Source organism: Dicentrarchus labrax, unplaced genomic scaffold (assembly GCF_905237075.1).
Source record: "Dicentrarchus labrax unplaced genomic scaffold, dlabrax2021, whole genome shotgun sequence".
Classification (NCBI taxonomy): Eukaryota; Metazoa; Chordata; class Actinopteri; family Moronidae; genus Dicentrarchus; species Dicentrarchus labrax.
Genome location: NW_026136724.1, coordinates 16,273,561 through 16,288,491, shown reverse-complemented (window position 1 = coordinate 16,288,491; position 14,931 = coordinate 16,273,561). Strand labels below are relative to the sequence as shown.

General features: G+C 41.2%; 1 protein-coding gene across 4 annotated transcripts in view; it reads left to right on the top strand.

Annotated features, from left to right (window-relative positions):
* si:dkey-97m3.1 (fatty acyl-CoA reductase 1) overlaps window positions 1–14,931 on the top strand; it is a 52,406-nt gene that overhangs the window by 22,490 nt on the left and 14,985 nt on the right. For all 4 annotated transcript variants that reach the window (XM_051392256.1, XM_051392255.1, XM_051392257.1 and 1 more), the window contains exon 3: window positions 11,596–11,771. In XM_051392256.1, the coding sequence (XP_051248216.1) occupies window positions 11,596–11,771 (176 nt within the window). The remainder of the gene's footprint in view (window positions 1–11,595; window positions 11,772–14,931) is intronic.

The window sequence follows — 14,931 nt, the reverse complement described above, 5'->3', positions numbered from 1 at the left end:
AATCTGTGCACATAAAAGTAGCTAATACAAATACAATAAGACAAACCAATAACCAAAAACACATTTTCTGCTTTATATAAGCCAAAAACGTTACAAATTTTCCCGGATAAATATAAGTGCTTGTGATCACTGATTCAAAATAGGCGTCGTCATTTTAACCATTCAGCAAAATAAGTCTTTGTCTGACTCTTCCATTGTGGGAAACAATCATTGAATGGAAGAACCTGCAGAGTAATGTATTTATCAATCTGCTGCAACATCTGCTGATTCCTGCTTTTTAAAATATTTCTATTGTTTGTACTATTTTCAACTATGATAGCCATTATACTAAATGTTAGGACGCGATAAAGCTCAAACAAAGCCCTAAAAGCCCAGATTTGGCTGGTCAAAGTGCCCAGCATTGCCCCACCCCGCATCAAACTCTTTCTGAGCAGATACTTTCCACCCTGTGCGTTCTCCTTTCACCACATTCTCCGATTAAACAAAGCCTACCTGTTTTTACTATTATTAATGTACTGTCACTTGTTGCCAGTCGGTGAATTCAAACGTGGTCTAATGGGATGGAACAGAGCAGGTGAGAAGTTTGAATAAGTTGTTTATTGAGCAGATGTTGTGTTGTTGCTTTTGAAAAAAGGCCATGGTCTTTTTAAATGAATGAAGTAAACAAAAAGGCACAATTATATTACAACACCTAAACAAAATGGATAAGTTGTAAATACATTTAGAAGTGCAATAGATTTTTGATTTCTGCTTTTCCCATCTTACTTTAACATAACCGGAGTATAGTAGTTAGTTTTTATTTTTATTATTTTAAACTGGTTTGACTCACATTGGTGTGGTGTTTTCCTTCCGCTTTCATCCCCTCGTGTTGGCATGATGAACAACACGCCCTTAACCGATTCATGGTCTGCCTAGACTCTAAGATGGGAGAGATGGCTGGTGATTTACCGTGTTTAAACACAGACTGACGTATCTCATTGAGCGGCTGTGCTACAGTTATGAAAGAGCTTCATGCCTAACATGCCTGGAATATCAGCGTCATTGAGATGTCACTGCGGATACAGGAGACACACCTGTTTCTTTTTATATATTCATATTCAAACCAGGGTGTGTTTGTGAATGTGGCAGGCACTAGTCTATGTTAGTGACACAATACAGCACAACCACACTAATGATTAATGTTTTGCAAGCTCTGAAAATTATCACTCACAAAGATCCAGGCGGATGTCGCCTGTATCTTAATGGATCTCAATCTTTCGAGTTGAGCAACGTCGTCTCAGTTCCTGCATGAGACTTTTGCATGTTTGTTGGAGGCTTTAGTAAGAACTTGCAACAGCTAAATTGTCAATAGTGGTGCATCTTAGAGACACTTTTAATGCACACTAACATAGCATACAAGGAGGTTTATGTATGTACAGTACAAGCACAGTTGCACTTACTCAACTTCTAAGCAGTTATCACTTCTGAACCAGCTGTTTAGAAGTAAATCCTAGACAGAAAGCAGCTCACCCTCTTCCCCGTATGGGTTCACAGAAGACATTAGCACCAGACACTGACTTTGTGTTGAGGTGCAGCCGCCCTGGTTGGTGTTTTTCAGTCATTTTCCCATTATAACACTCTGAACCAACATGACTACATTGTTTTATCGATTTCCTCTTGTTTGCATCCAGAGCCAGGTGATCTTTCCAGCAGTATAAATATTCAAGATTTATTGATTACGGCTGGCTCAGACAGGCAGCTCTGTTTCCACTTGTGGTGCTGATTAAATTCTCGCCTGAATTGTTAATGCCAGCTGTCAGCGCAGGCACACCTAAAGCATCTACCTCTCAATCCTTCAAGTAAGAACAGAATTAACATGCTTTCCTGCCACCCCATCATGCATTTAGGCCTCATAACCGTAAATCCTGCAGTTGATGTGCAGTGTGTTTAAGGCATGTCAAGCACTATTAAAACATCGACTTTTAGGAGTGAGTGGGAGACTTGGGTCCATTTGCTGTTGAGTCACGGACTCTGAGGAGATTGTGGCTGCCAGTCTGGCACATTGCAAGGCATTTGCTGCTCATATGTGGTTGGTTGGCATGCAATGCAGCAGGCAGACAGACTGAGAGACAACCAAGAGCCCGACAACTCCTCCCCAGAGAGAGGGGCAAGGGGGAACCAATGCGTTTGCGTATAATTAGGCCGCAAATTAACTCCAGTTTATGAAACAAATTAGCACATTAAACGTCGCTGGTGAAGTCATTAAGGCAGTGCAGACATGCGTAGTGAAGACTCAGTTCTTCAGGGGACTGTTGTAGGCCAGCCCAGTGCTTCCACAGCATGTGGAGAGTCTGCCAACTAGTTTTCTCTCTCTCCAGATCCATATGGCTCCACAGTTATCTGTGGCAGAAGGCCCTCTGAGACGAGATGTAATGTTTTGCTACTTTATTATGGCCACAGTGTCCTTAACAAGAGTAGTTTGAATATGCTCTGATCAGAGGAAGGACACATGCTCATTTATGTGCCAAATGTACATAAAACCTCTAGGGAACATCAAATGGAAATTTCAATAAAGCATGTGCACTTTCTTTTTGTCTTTTTGGTATTATTATGTATTCGCTTTTATTTTTAAAGGATGGTCAATAGTGTATAAACAGCTGCAGGGAAACAAAGGAAATCAACCACTGCATCTTACTGAAGTATTTAAAACATGGTTCCGGACTTCCTTGTCCCCACCTTATTATTTGGCCTTAAGTTGAAAGGTTGTGTGTATGTGGGTGTTATTGATCAGGTCAAGATAACAGAGCCTGCATTTTGTCTTGAACTGGGCCAGAAGGTTGGTAGAGGCTTTGGGGCCTAGTAGCAGGACAGATGAGAAGCAGGTCTCATATCAGAGAGGATCCTGTTCATCAAGATTACAACCCACAGCAGCTCTGTCTTCAGATAAACTGAAACCAATCTGATACAGAAAATCAGTCTGTTTCTGTCTCTCACAGGCACCTCTATGGTGCCTGTGAGAGACGTTCTTGTCAGGGCAATCATTATGCAGCAGTACTGCATTTCCCTGTGGTTGTTGCAGTACGACAAAAGATTTTATCACAACTTTTTGTGTAATCTTAGGTTTGACTGCTGCAGTTGCATACCTTGTGTACCCATACTGTGACACTTGAGACTTCAGATCATCTTCATGGACCCAATGTTGAAGACGACTAGCAGCGCTGTAGACGCGAGTCCAACTTCGGTCTCAGAAATGAGGACTTGAGACATAAACTTGAACAATGGCAGAGTCCCTCGTGGCCAAATGAATAAAGGCCGGGTGGTAATAAAAGCAGGGTAACAAAACATTGCGTGGGTTCGAAATTACTTTCAACAGCTTTCACATGGTAATTTTAGCATAATGTACATTTCAACATCACCTTTTCCATCAGTAAGACATGTTATACCTGCCACTTCTTGTTTCTCTTAACAAAAATACCTGTTTAATCCATGTATAAATTCCAGTGTTCGATTTGTCCTGATTGATGTTAAGCTGCCGTCGATGTCAACTCAACACTTCACATTAAAAGCCTACCAGTAACAAAAAAAAACAGCTGGAAGAGTTGCATTTACACAGATTTTAAGGAAGCTTTACCTGAAATTACCTAAAAGACTTTAATTTACCCACAAGGACTTGAGACTTGACTCAGGGCTTTTCTCAGATGACTTTGGAGGACTATCACTTTAAAACAGATCTGGTTGACTGTCTCAGCATCATGCTCAAGAAGCAAATTGCTGATTTTACCTTGCAATCCCAGCTTATTCCTTGTGGTATTTAACAAGGACACAAAGGCCTGCAGCACACATCATAAACTCCCATCTTATTTCTGTCCGTTTGCTCTTTGAGGCCAATAAAATTCTCCTTGCCTCAGCACGAGGTCACTGTCTGAAAGACTGGAATGTGATGCCACCGGCATACCGAACGCCAATCCCAGGAACTCTACATTTGCTGTCACTGTAAACCTCATTACTCTGCTCATATTGATCTTTTTCAATTGAGTTGTGTACAATAATAGCTCAGAGCCAGACATGAGAAAACCCTCCATTTTCATTAGTTTGCTGTGATGAGCTGCTCACTGCAATCCTTGATCACTCCCCTAAGCTCTTAAGAAGCTGTGAGATTCAGGGTTGAAAGAGTTGAATAAAGAGAGATAGCCAGCATTGTCTCTCTTAAGTGGACCACTCCATGAAATATAACCGTATTTGTAGAAAGTGCTTACCTCCCTTAAGATAAACCAGAACACTTGGTCCCTCCATGCATATCAAATTGTATGCTTTTAATTGACCTTTTCCCCCTACATTAATCAGTTTTTGTGGCATCCAGAAGCAGCATCCCAATGCATAAGCCAGACTCAGCATTTTAAAGCTAATAGTATGAAATCTTTTGTTTCTAAAACAATTCAGCAGTTTCCACCTCAGTCTGAAGGTTTGGGGGAATTTTGCTCAGGAGAAGTGTTGAAATCTGTAGCAGCATGGGCTGGTTAAATCTGTTTTTATGCCACCTAGACACTGAGGCAGGCACAGGGATGGATTGAAGACAGGTTAAAGATGAACCCTTTCTCTCATTAATATGCTGACTGCCCCAGGGGTTAGTCATGTCTCTGCTTCGTCACAGCTTCCCACGAGACTCGCATTTCTGTGTTCTCCCTAGGCTTACCTTTTTTTTTTTTTTTTTTTTTTTAGTATGGAGCTTTGTCAGTTTGGCAGATGAGAAACTGAGAAATAATGACTGCCCACATCCTCCACCATGTATTGTGTTTTTGTGCTGATGCCCATCGCAGACAGTGCTGAAGGAGTAGCTGGATTTTTGGGCAGTAATAACTTTTGCAAAAACCTCTTGTCAGTGATCCTGCTCACATCCTATTATTCGACTAATTTAGACGGTGCATGTCAGGAAATGGAGGTCATCACTGAGGGTGCAGCCGTTAATTGCTTCTGTCTGACACAGTTTCGCAGTCCTTTCCCTAGCTACACTAAATTTTTCGGCCTGTTCGTCTTTGATTGGTGGTATCCGGCTTACTCAGCAGGGAAAGGACCAGCTGTGGCACAGACGGCAGCTACCTTTCAGACTCATACAGATGTTACGCAGGAACAAAAAGAGAGATATTGACAGTGTTGGGGTTTTTGTTTTATTCACTGAACCACAAATTGCTTCCACTGTTCAGACCAGCACCTTGCATGGTAGCTTGCTGCCACCGGTTTCTGGGTGGATGAACGGGGGGGGGGGCAAATTATAAAGCACTTCGGATAAAAGCGCTATATAAATGCAGCCATTTACCATTTAGGTACTTAAGGTATTGACCCAAAAACTACCAGTAAGAGTTTTTGTTTGTTGGTCAAGATATGGAGCTTAAGACTGAATTATACTTGAAAGAACCGTTTGTTTTATTGCTATTCTGAATGGCCCTTGACATATGCAGTAGGGTTGCAACTAGTGATTATTTTCATGATAGATTTATCTAAGGATTATTTTCTAGGTGAACAATTAAATGATACATCAATATATTATGAAAAATGTAGATCACAATGTCCTATAGCCCAAAAATACCATCATCAAATGTCTTGTTTTGCTCAACCAACAGTCAAAAACCCAAAGACATTCAACTTACAATAATACTGCAACAAAGAAAAGCAGCAAATTCTCCAATTAGAGAAGCTGGAATAATGAAATGTTTGGCTTTTTTTCTTGACGAATGAATTAATCTGCAACGATTTTGATAATCAATTGTTTAAGTCAAGAGTCCGCAACTGTGACCTTCAGCTTGTCGAGGAGTTATGTTACCCACCCCTGAAAGTGTGAAGAGCATGGCCATCATTAGCTCTGCTTCACACTGTGTCCTATTGTGACCTTCCTCACACATGAGGACTGTCTATAAAAGACTAGGCAGAGTTGACATTTTGCCACCATAAACTTTGTGGACAATGCCAAAAAAGAAAACACTTTCCTGCTGCTTTCCTCACCACTTCTGTGCCTCCTTCTACTTTTATTTTCTTGCTAGTCCTCTCTCTGTCATCCCTTTGCTCCAGAGGAAATGTCTGCGTGAAGGGGGCTGTGAAAAGAGTGGAGTCCAGTTAAAGGGTAGTTGGTGAGAAGAGAGGCTGTTTGAATGGCATCTCAGGTTGCTGTGCTGAAAGGGAAGTGCCATTAGTGTAGGGTTTCTGTGAAAGTTCAGAGTGGCTACTTCAAGCCCTCTTGATGGGCGATTTATTGCCCTCGGGGTATTAAATATGGCAGTGTCCACCGCAAAGAAAGGACCACATGTACGTGCCACCTGTACAGGAAAATCATTCTGACTTTATACAAGACCTTGACTGCTCAAGGTCGAGGCCACAACTCTTTGACTGACCACAAGATGTACTACTAAAACACTTGCTGGCTACACTGCAGGGATGGCAGTGGTGAGTTTTTTTTCCCTGAGATTGTTGAGTAAATGCAAACTGGTGGACTATTGTGTTCTTGTACAAGGCAGTTTGCTCATTGATGCCTGTGGGTCGGAGGAGGGTGTGACGGTAAATGCGAGCGGTGGAAGGCTGGCACAAGAAAAGAGCCTTTTACAAAACAAAGCCACAGTCCCACAATGCCATTCTCTGACTGTGCCCATAACAAAGAGCGCTCTGAAGCCCACACTCTGCAGCCTCATTCACCCTTCTGACCCTGATGCCCTCTCTCTTCTGGGTCTTTCTGTAATTTAACTTTGGCTTAGAGGTGCTTCACAAATAATCTTTTGGCTGAGCATAGCCTGGTAGATACTCATGCTGCTATTTTAGTTGGGTAGTATGTCATGAAGTGAGTGTGCTCGAAAAGGTTTTGTTTAATATTCATCTTTCAAGTGTACAGTTAGTGATTACATTCTGCAGTTCTTTTGTCACTCTGCCCCAGAAACAGTAATGGCCTCGTGCTGCATCATTATTGTGGTACCAGCGGGGGGGGGCTTTAAGTCTGATACCCAGGAGTTGTTGTGTGAACCAACAACCAACAGGAGGCATCTATGACCCAGGTGCCAAGAATCGTACAGTAGGAAGTAGGACTGTAATTTTTTTTATTTTTATAAAGAAATAAATACACTGATCATTTTAGAGCAGAAGGGGGGGTTATTGGTTGCCATCAGACGGGGGCAACCAATAACCAACCAATATAGAATAATTATCTTACCTCGATGCGACAGGCTATCCAAATGCCAGATGAACGTCTTCACCCAAAAAGTTTTTTTTTTTCCCCGGATAAACAATGTTATAGAATGTTTGGCGAACGATGATAGCGCGATGACAACCACCAGATGCCGTTGTGTGGACGCATTACACGATTCGGAGGCATATCACATATTTAAAGATTATAAAAACTGATTATTTTCTGATTCATGGCACATTTTTTTTTTTTTTTTTTTTTTTTTTTATGCGTTCTGCGGAGAAGGGAGACTGGCATTGGTCACAGTTTGGAATGAAAGGGAGAAAACAGGATAGAGTAACACGGTGGATATTGCTCATATCACTCGGCCTACTATTTTTTTTTTTTTTTTTTTGACGACATAGTTAAGGCGGCAGGTGTGTGTTGCTAAGGCGGCCGCCTTAGCTGCAAAGTGCTGCGGGAAACCCTGGTTGATGTAGACCCCTTCTATTCCAGATAACTGACAACTACGAGCAGTATCCCAAATACTACAACATATTGTGGTTAGAGTTCCTCCTTTAGTGAAACCAACTCTTCTCGTTTCAGTGTTAAGGAGGTTCTTCTTTATGCAGTTTCTGGTGTTAAATTGCTAAAGGGGTTTTTGCCTCAGTAGCGGTTGTAAAACTGACCAAAGTGATGAATTGTGTGAGTGAGTGAATTAATTAATTAATTAATTAATTAATTAATTAATTAATTAATATTTTTTCCTTCACGAAAAAGTTGTATTTGTGTAAAACTGTCTTTTTGCAATTAAGTTTCAAGACTGGTGAGGAGCATCAATTGTGGCTGATTCCCAAAAGACTTAATCAAAACACTGTCAGTCAAAAAGAAGAACTGATAAAGTCTTTTCTGTGATGTTTTTCTGACTGGTACGGTATGTGACAGGGGAGATAACCATCCGCAACAACAGGAGTTCAACAACTTAAAGACTTCCTCGTCACAGCACCCACAAGGTTTTTTGTGGGTGATGGACCGCTGCCAGAATCAGGGTGGTTTGTTTTTGTTGCCAAGCTACACACCCACAAGAGGAAGTTGAACTGAGGTCATAACATGACATCAACGGCTCTGTGAATCATACGGTTAAAAAAAAGGAACAGTTTGTGCAGTAAAACACATGCTGATTTTGATATTTTTGGAAAGATTTTTATGAGAAAGCTGCACATTGAATCTCTCTTACTTCTACTCTGCAGACTGTAGGTCTCGATTACTGCCAGCTGTTAGCCTAAAGCAGAGGGAGGGAAGACACTATTATATTTGCATTACATAATGATAGCAGTGCTACACTATCATGCAGAAATAAAATACAGCATGTATCCCCCTCCCCCAGTTGGGAATAGTTCTGGGTTGTGACATTACATACTGTACTTCAGGACTTGTGCCTAATATGGGCAGCGTGGGGTATTTGGAGAAGAGGGACAGCATTACAAAGCAGAAGATTGATGGGGATACAGAACATGAATATAAACAGCTGTTTGAAGCTGTTTAATTCAACATCTGTCCTCTTCAGCAAGAGCGCTCTGCTTACTAGGACAACTCACACACACACACACACACACACACACACACACACACACACACACACACACACACACACACACACACACACACACACACACACACACACACACACACAGCAGCAATTTCATAACATGGAGCGTGCACTTTGATGCCAATCCCTTCTCCCCCCTCATTAACCCTCTTTTTTGTCTTCTCGTGCCGTCTCTTACTGTCTGTCTGTAAAATGCATTCGTGCACAGCTGCCACACTGCCAGAAATGCCATGTTGACGGCAAAGCAACACTATCTTTGCGACTCTTTTGCTTCCCAATACGGCAGAGGGATTTCATGCACAGTCCTGCAGGGGACTGATGCAGTGCTCAGCACGTGCACTAAAAGTGTCAGAACAAACACGAGCTGGTAAATGTAGACAAGAGTTCACTTATCCACCCCTCCCTCCATGTTGGAATGTCGTCTGCAGCCCTCGGTGAGCAAACAGCAGTGTAAACAGGTGGAATAATATCACACAAGCAGGGCTTTGTGATGCATCGTGCAGAGTATGTTGTGCATGAGCCTATGTATGAAACGCAACATGCTCTGCACATGTGTCCTTATCAGTCAGGCCGTTCTATGGAAGCATTTGTGAGGGGGCAGAGGGATGAACTTGTTGCAACAGTTTGTTATTTTAAGCAAAACATTCACATTTAGTGCCTCCAGCATGTCAAATATAAGGCGATTTTGTAAATTGAATATATTTGAGATTTGGACTGCAGGCAAGAATCTGGCAAGGAAAAAAATACATATCAAGATACAGGGGGTTAAAGTTCAGTATATTGTGATACTATATCAAGGCGATAAATCTATTCGTAGGATTTCTGTCATAGTATGAAGAACATGAATTTAGAGTAAAAAAAATAAAAATCTTCATGTATTTCTCACAGTCCCTGTAACATCCAACATCATAGTCCTCAGTTTAGGCTTACAACATTGCTATCGTGCCTCTCAAATGTATCGTTATTTACTTTCACCCCTACCAGTCAGACAAAACGAGCCGTCTTAACTGGAAAAGTAATCATTCCTTGCAGTTCTACAGTTTGCTGCCACACCCTGGCACAAAGGGGTTTAATGTTGCTCAGGCCTTTCCACTGAATAGAGTGAGGTGAATGTTTAGTCTAACATTGTTGGATATATGTTTGTTCTGTGCGGCACTGATAGTAAGTATACGACCGGGAGCTCATTTCTTCAATGAGGCGAGTGTGTGCTGTGTTCACATTTGGATATTCATCAGGGAACACGCCTAGTCTGACTCATGGCACTGATAAATAAAACTCAGTGGTCCACAGCAGAAACACTATTTCAAAATGTGTAACCCAACCCCTCTGTCACACCGTCAGAGAGCCAAAGGAACTGTCGTATAAAAAGTACAAATATTGACACAGACAATTTTCCTTTTGAGTTGAATAATAAGGCAGCCAATCAGCTCTAATGACAACTTTTGATTAATGTGTGTCGTGGCTGTAAGGTCAGATGTTTTTTTTTTTTTTTACCTATTTGCCAGGAGCAGAATTTATTAGAGCACTTATTGTGTTTCCACATTGTTTAGTATGTGTTTAGTAGCTACTAATAGGGGTTGACAATATAACAAAATGTACTTTGAGATGGTATAAATTAAAGATATTTCCATACTGTTTACACAGTGATTGCTCTTCCTTCTCTGCATGTATAAGGCCAGTTTGGGCATTGTGGACAGTCTTTGAGCAGGACCTTTTTAACTAGATGTTAAAGAGTTCTGCAATAATTTGAAGTACTTCAATTTGCAACATTATGCAAAAAGTTATAATCCAATATGGTTATTTTGTCTATAGTTTATGAATTGATTCTCCAGACATACTGTATATCGGTATTGTGTCAATCTCTCTGTCCTACCTAGAGATTAATTGTATTGTCTATCTAATGTCAAATGACAGGTTACCTAAATTAAATCACAATTACAAACTTTGTCAAACCAACAGACTCCAAATCTTTGCAGTTCAGAATTGGAGGAAGTCACCTAAACCCTCAGAATTGAAAGAATTGGTCAATTCTCTCATATTGATCACTGCTGATCAAGATGACCGATGAAACCCATCTTAAGGGACCAAACTGTGATAATTCCTTTTTTTGTAAGCCATTTGATTTCCATCAGTGGTGTCATTGATGGAATGTCTCATTTGATATATTAACTTTTTATTTTATTTTATTGATTTTAATAGAGTTGGCACCTGGCAAATAAGAAATGCAGGAAAGAGAGAAAATCCTGCCCTCTACTGTTAATGACTAATTTGTTTTTCTTTTTTGATTTAAACACTGTAGTTTGAAAAATGATTTCAGCCCGACAGCCAGTTATTAATAGCTGTCAGGGTGGATGTGTACAAGTTTTGTGGTTGAACAAGGTGTCCTAGCAGAAGGTCACATTCTCATTACTGTGAAGCATCTTTGACAAGCCACTCAGCGAGCAGCACAGGGATCGCTGTCGACTGTCTGACCTGTCTCATGAAATCTTTGTTTGGTATTATTGTTTTCATGCAATAAAAAAGGACACACACACTTCGGATCAGAAACAAATCGGTTGCTGATGTTGAAACTTTACTGGGACATGTGGGTGATTTGTGCCTGAGGAGTTTATGCAAAGTAACACATTTTCTGCCTTTGCTGACTTGAGATAATTTGCATTCCTTGTCATGCTATTTTAGGGGTTAGCTGTCAACACTTGTGTCAGTTGTACAGTTGATCTGCCTTCCAGCTCTTGTGCATTATGGGCATGATTTATAAGTGGCGTTTTAAATCATATTATTTATCATTTGGCTGCTGCTGATGACCAAGTTTTTAGCAAGTAAACTCATCTTTCTCTTTTGTGCATGCATGTTTTCTCTCTGGCAGCTTTTCGACCGAGTGCGGGAGGACAACCCCGACTTCCACCAGAAGATCATCCCCATCAGCAGCGAGCTGATGCAGCCCGGCCTCGCCATCAGCCCGGAGGATGTGGAGAAGCTCACCGGCTGCATTGACGTCGTCTTCCACTGCGCTGCCACCATCCGCTTCGACGAGCCACTCAAGTGAGGATCACGTGCACGGGATATATTGCTGTTTGACACTTCGCTGAACCACAATACACAACATCTTGTGTTATTGTTGGGTAAAGCGGGAACTTCCTGTGGTGGGACGTCATTACAGAGGTTATGCAGCTCACTGAACTGGTTGCACTGTTACACTGATTTTAAAGCAAAAAGAGGAAGTGGGGCTGGTTATTACAATGGGTTGAGGATGTGGAGAAATCAACCTTGTGTACCACTGTACAAAGTTACAATCTATCAGTAATAGATGGTTCCTTCTTTATTCAGGGAGCAATGCTGAATACAGATAGCTTGTGTGATGGTATCCAGCTGACATGTAGGAGTCGTCACAATTTAAGTTGCATCAGCTAGTGAGAGTATTTTTAGATCTAAGCATTAGTGGAAATTGATTGCAATGTGTTCGTTACTAAAGTTTCTATATGGCCCCAACCCACTGATGACTAACAGTGTGGACAGTGTCATCTGCTGCAGCCTCTGGCTACTGCGCTGTTATTGGATCCTGGTGTGGGGACAGTGCATTTTATATATATAATGGTGACCTAGTTATTTTCTTTTCTTTGTGGATAATGTGCTCTGCTCCAGCTGAACAGTCCTGTATGTTTTTTTTGGTCATATAACCTGCATCACTCCATCCTGCACACATTGAACTCAGTGCATTGTACGCTGTATCTCCTGAGGGGCATCTGCAGCTGCCTTCAGGGTTTATTTTATGTACTGAAAGCTGGATTTTAATTGTCATGAGTCTGAATTGGGAGAAGGGGCACTATTACTATTATATTTTTTTTGGGGGGGGGTAGCATAAAAGTAATTTAACTAGTAGTGTAACTAATTACTGTTGGCAGGGAGTGATAAGTAAACTAAGAATATTACTTTTGAATAGAGTAAAAGACATTATTAAGGACAGCTTTACCTTGCCGACAGCTCCTTCCATCCTCAGCCCATTCAGTATCCCCCTGCTAGAGATCTTCTGTATACTCTGGCTCATAAATTATACTCTTGCCTCCACGGTGAATGGTATTTTGTCGACGCTGTCATTATTTTAAATTCTTCCATAAACCACTGTAACTCCAGTCCAAACTACTGATCTTTGGCGTAATACGACATTCACGGTTGGGCTCTGGTGTAGGAATACGGTTATAAGTTAAGACAACTACCGCAGTATTGTTAAAATCCTGGTTAGGGCCATACATTTTGGCCTGTATAGAGGTAATAAAAGTTTTTATTATATATCATTTTTATTTATTTGTATGAGTGCTTTTTAAGAAATGCTTTACGTGACCTGAAGTTTAAAAAAAGATCCCCTATCACTAAAAACACACTAAAGCCAAAAGGTAGTGCTGGAAAATGAAAAGTGGGTCTAAAAAAAAAAAAAGGGGGGGGGGGTATTTTCATCAGGATTACAAATAGAGAGGAAGAGCACTACGTCACACTGTTTTCATCAAAGCCACAATTTAGGAATGTAACAAAAGACAACACCAGGAAGCTGTTTTGATCATTTGCATCTGATACTGAAGACCTAGTACGGACAAGGAGTTGGACCACAGAGAGCATGTATATTTTGCCTTTTCCCCACATACTGGAGCACCAATACAGCATGTTCAGTTGAGGAGTTAGATTTTTCAGGGTCTAGAGTCTCTGTCATGCATTAGCGGAGGTAGATTACTCATGTTTTGAGGTGGTGTTGGAGCGCTCCTCGGGTTTACAGACTGTGTGTGTGTGTGTGTAGTGGGGGCGCGGGGGGCGGAGACAACTATTAGGTTTGAGTGACGGCTCAGTTAGGATAAAGCTGCTGCGCTGCACTCCGCACAGCTTTATATTGATCTGTTACTGCTTTCACATCTTTCTCTCTGTCCTGCTGTGGCTTTATGACTGGCTCTCCCCTCGCCCTCCCTGTCGCCTCACCTTCCATCTTTTTCTCTGAGTGGCCTTCACCTTGTCTTTTTTTTTTTCTTTCACTCCCATGTTCCCTCTTTCTCTCTTCTCCCTCCCATCTCTGTCAACTCTCTCAGTCATTACTCTTTTGTAGCGCCCAGCAGCCTTGTAAGCAGTGCAGGGGGGCATAAATCAGACGACTCAGGCGTCTCTGTTTAAGGTTTCAGACTCAGTCCAGGAGTTTTTCAGGCGCCTCAACTGGTCTTTATCCTCTGCAGGTCTTTATCCCCACTTAAAGGATCATTCCTGTTTATGTAATTAATTCTGTCTGTAATAACGACATTCAGTCCAGTGGGGCAAGAAACACGACCAGTCAGAGGTTAGCCAAACTTATTTGGAGAAAACAAAGGTAAACAATATTTGTATTATTGATTAACCCAACCGTGATCCTTTAGATTAATCAATGAACTGTTTAGTGTGTAAAATGTCAGAATTTAGTTAAAAATGCCACTCACAATCTCCTTAAACCTAAGCCTAATTACTGTTAAATCACTTATTTCAATAATCCCCAAAGGGACTCTCTTTACTGTCACTTCAGACAAAGTAAGGCAGCAGTTGCTCTCAGTTTAGAAGCTGGAACTGGGAAATGTTTGGGATTTTTACTAGAAACATTTCATTGATTATTAAAATGGTTGCTGGTGCTGTTTTGTGGCTGCACCAATCGAGCGTTCATCTAATTGTTGCTGATTTAGCTTCAGTTATAACTCAAACTGTCGGTTGTTGTACGTCCTTGTAGCTGTGTGTTCCTACCGTTTTTGTGCAGTGAGGCATCAGGAGTGCTGCAACGATTGGTTGTTTTTATCAATTAATCTGCAGATAATTAATCAGGAAAAAAGGTGAAAATGATGGAACAGAGAGATCAATGCACTGCACTTAAAAAGACAAGCAGTAGCTATGTGTTTCTCCTTAGTTGCTGTGTGTTGAGCTCTCTGAGCCACCGTAAAAAAAAAAATCTAAATTTCCTAAAGGCCAAAATGACTCATTCATGTCTTGTTTTGTCGGAGCAGCCATTCGAGATACAGAGAGGGGGGAAAAGCAGCAAATTCTCATCATTTAGACGCTGGAACTGAAATGTTTGGGATTTTTATTTGAAATAGTTCCTCATTTAATATTCTGTTTCAACTCTAATTATCAGCGTTTTGGGTGCACTCACTTTCAGGAAAAGGTATTTTACGAGAAAATAGCAATCAGATCTTTTCTGCGACCTCAG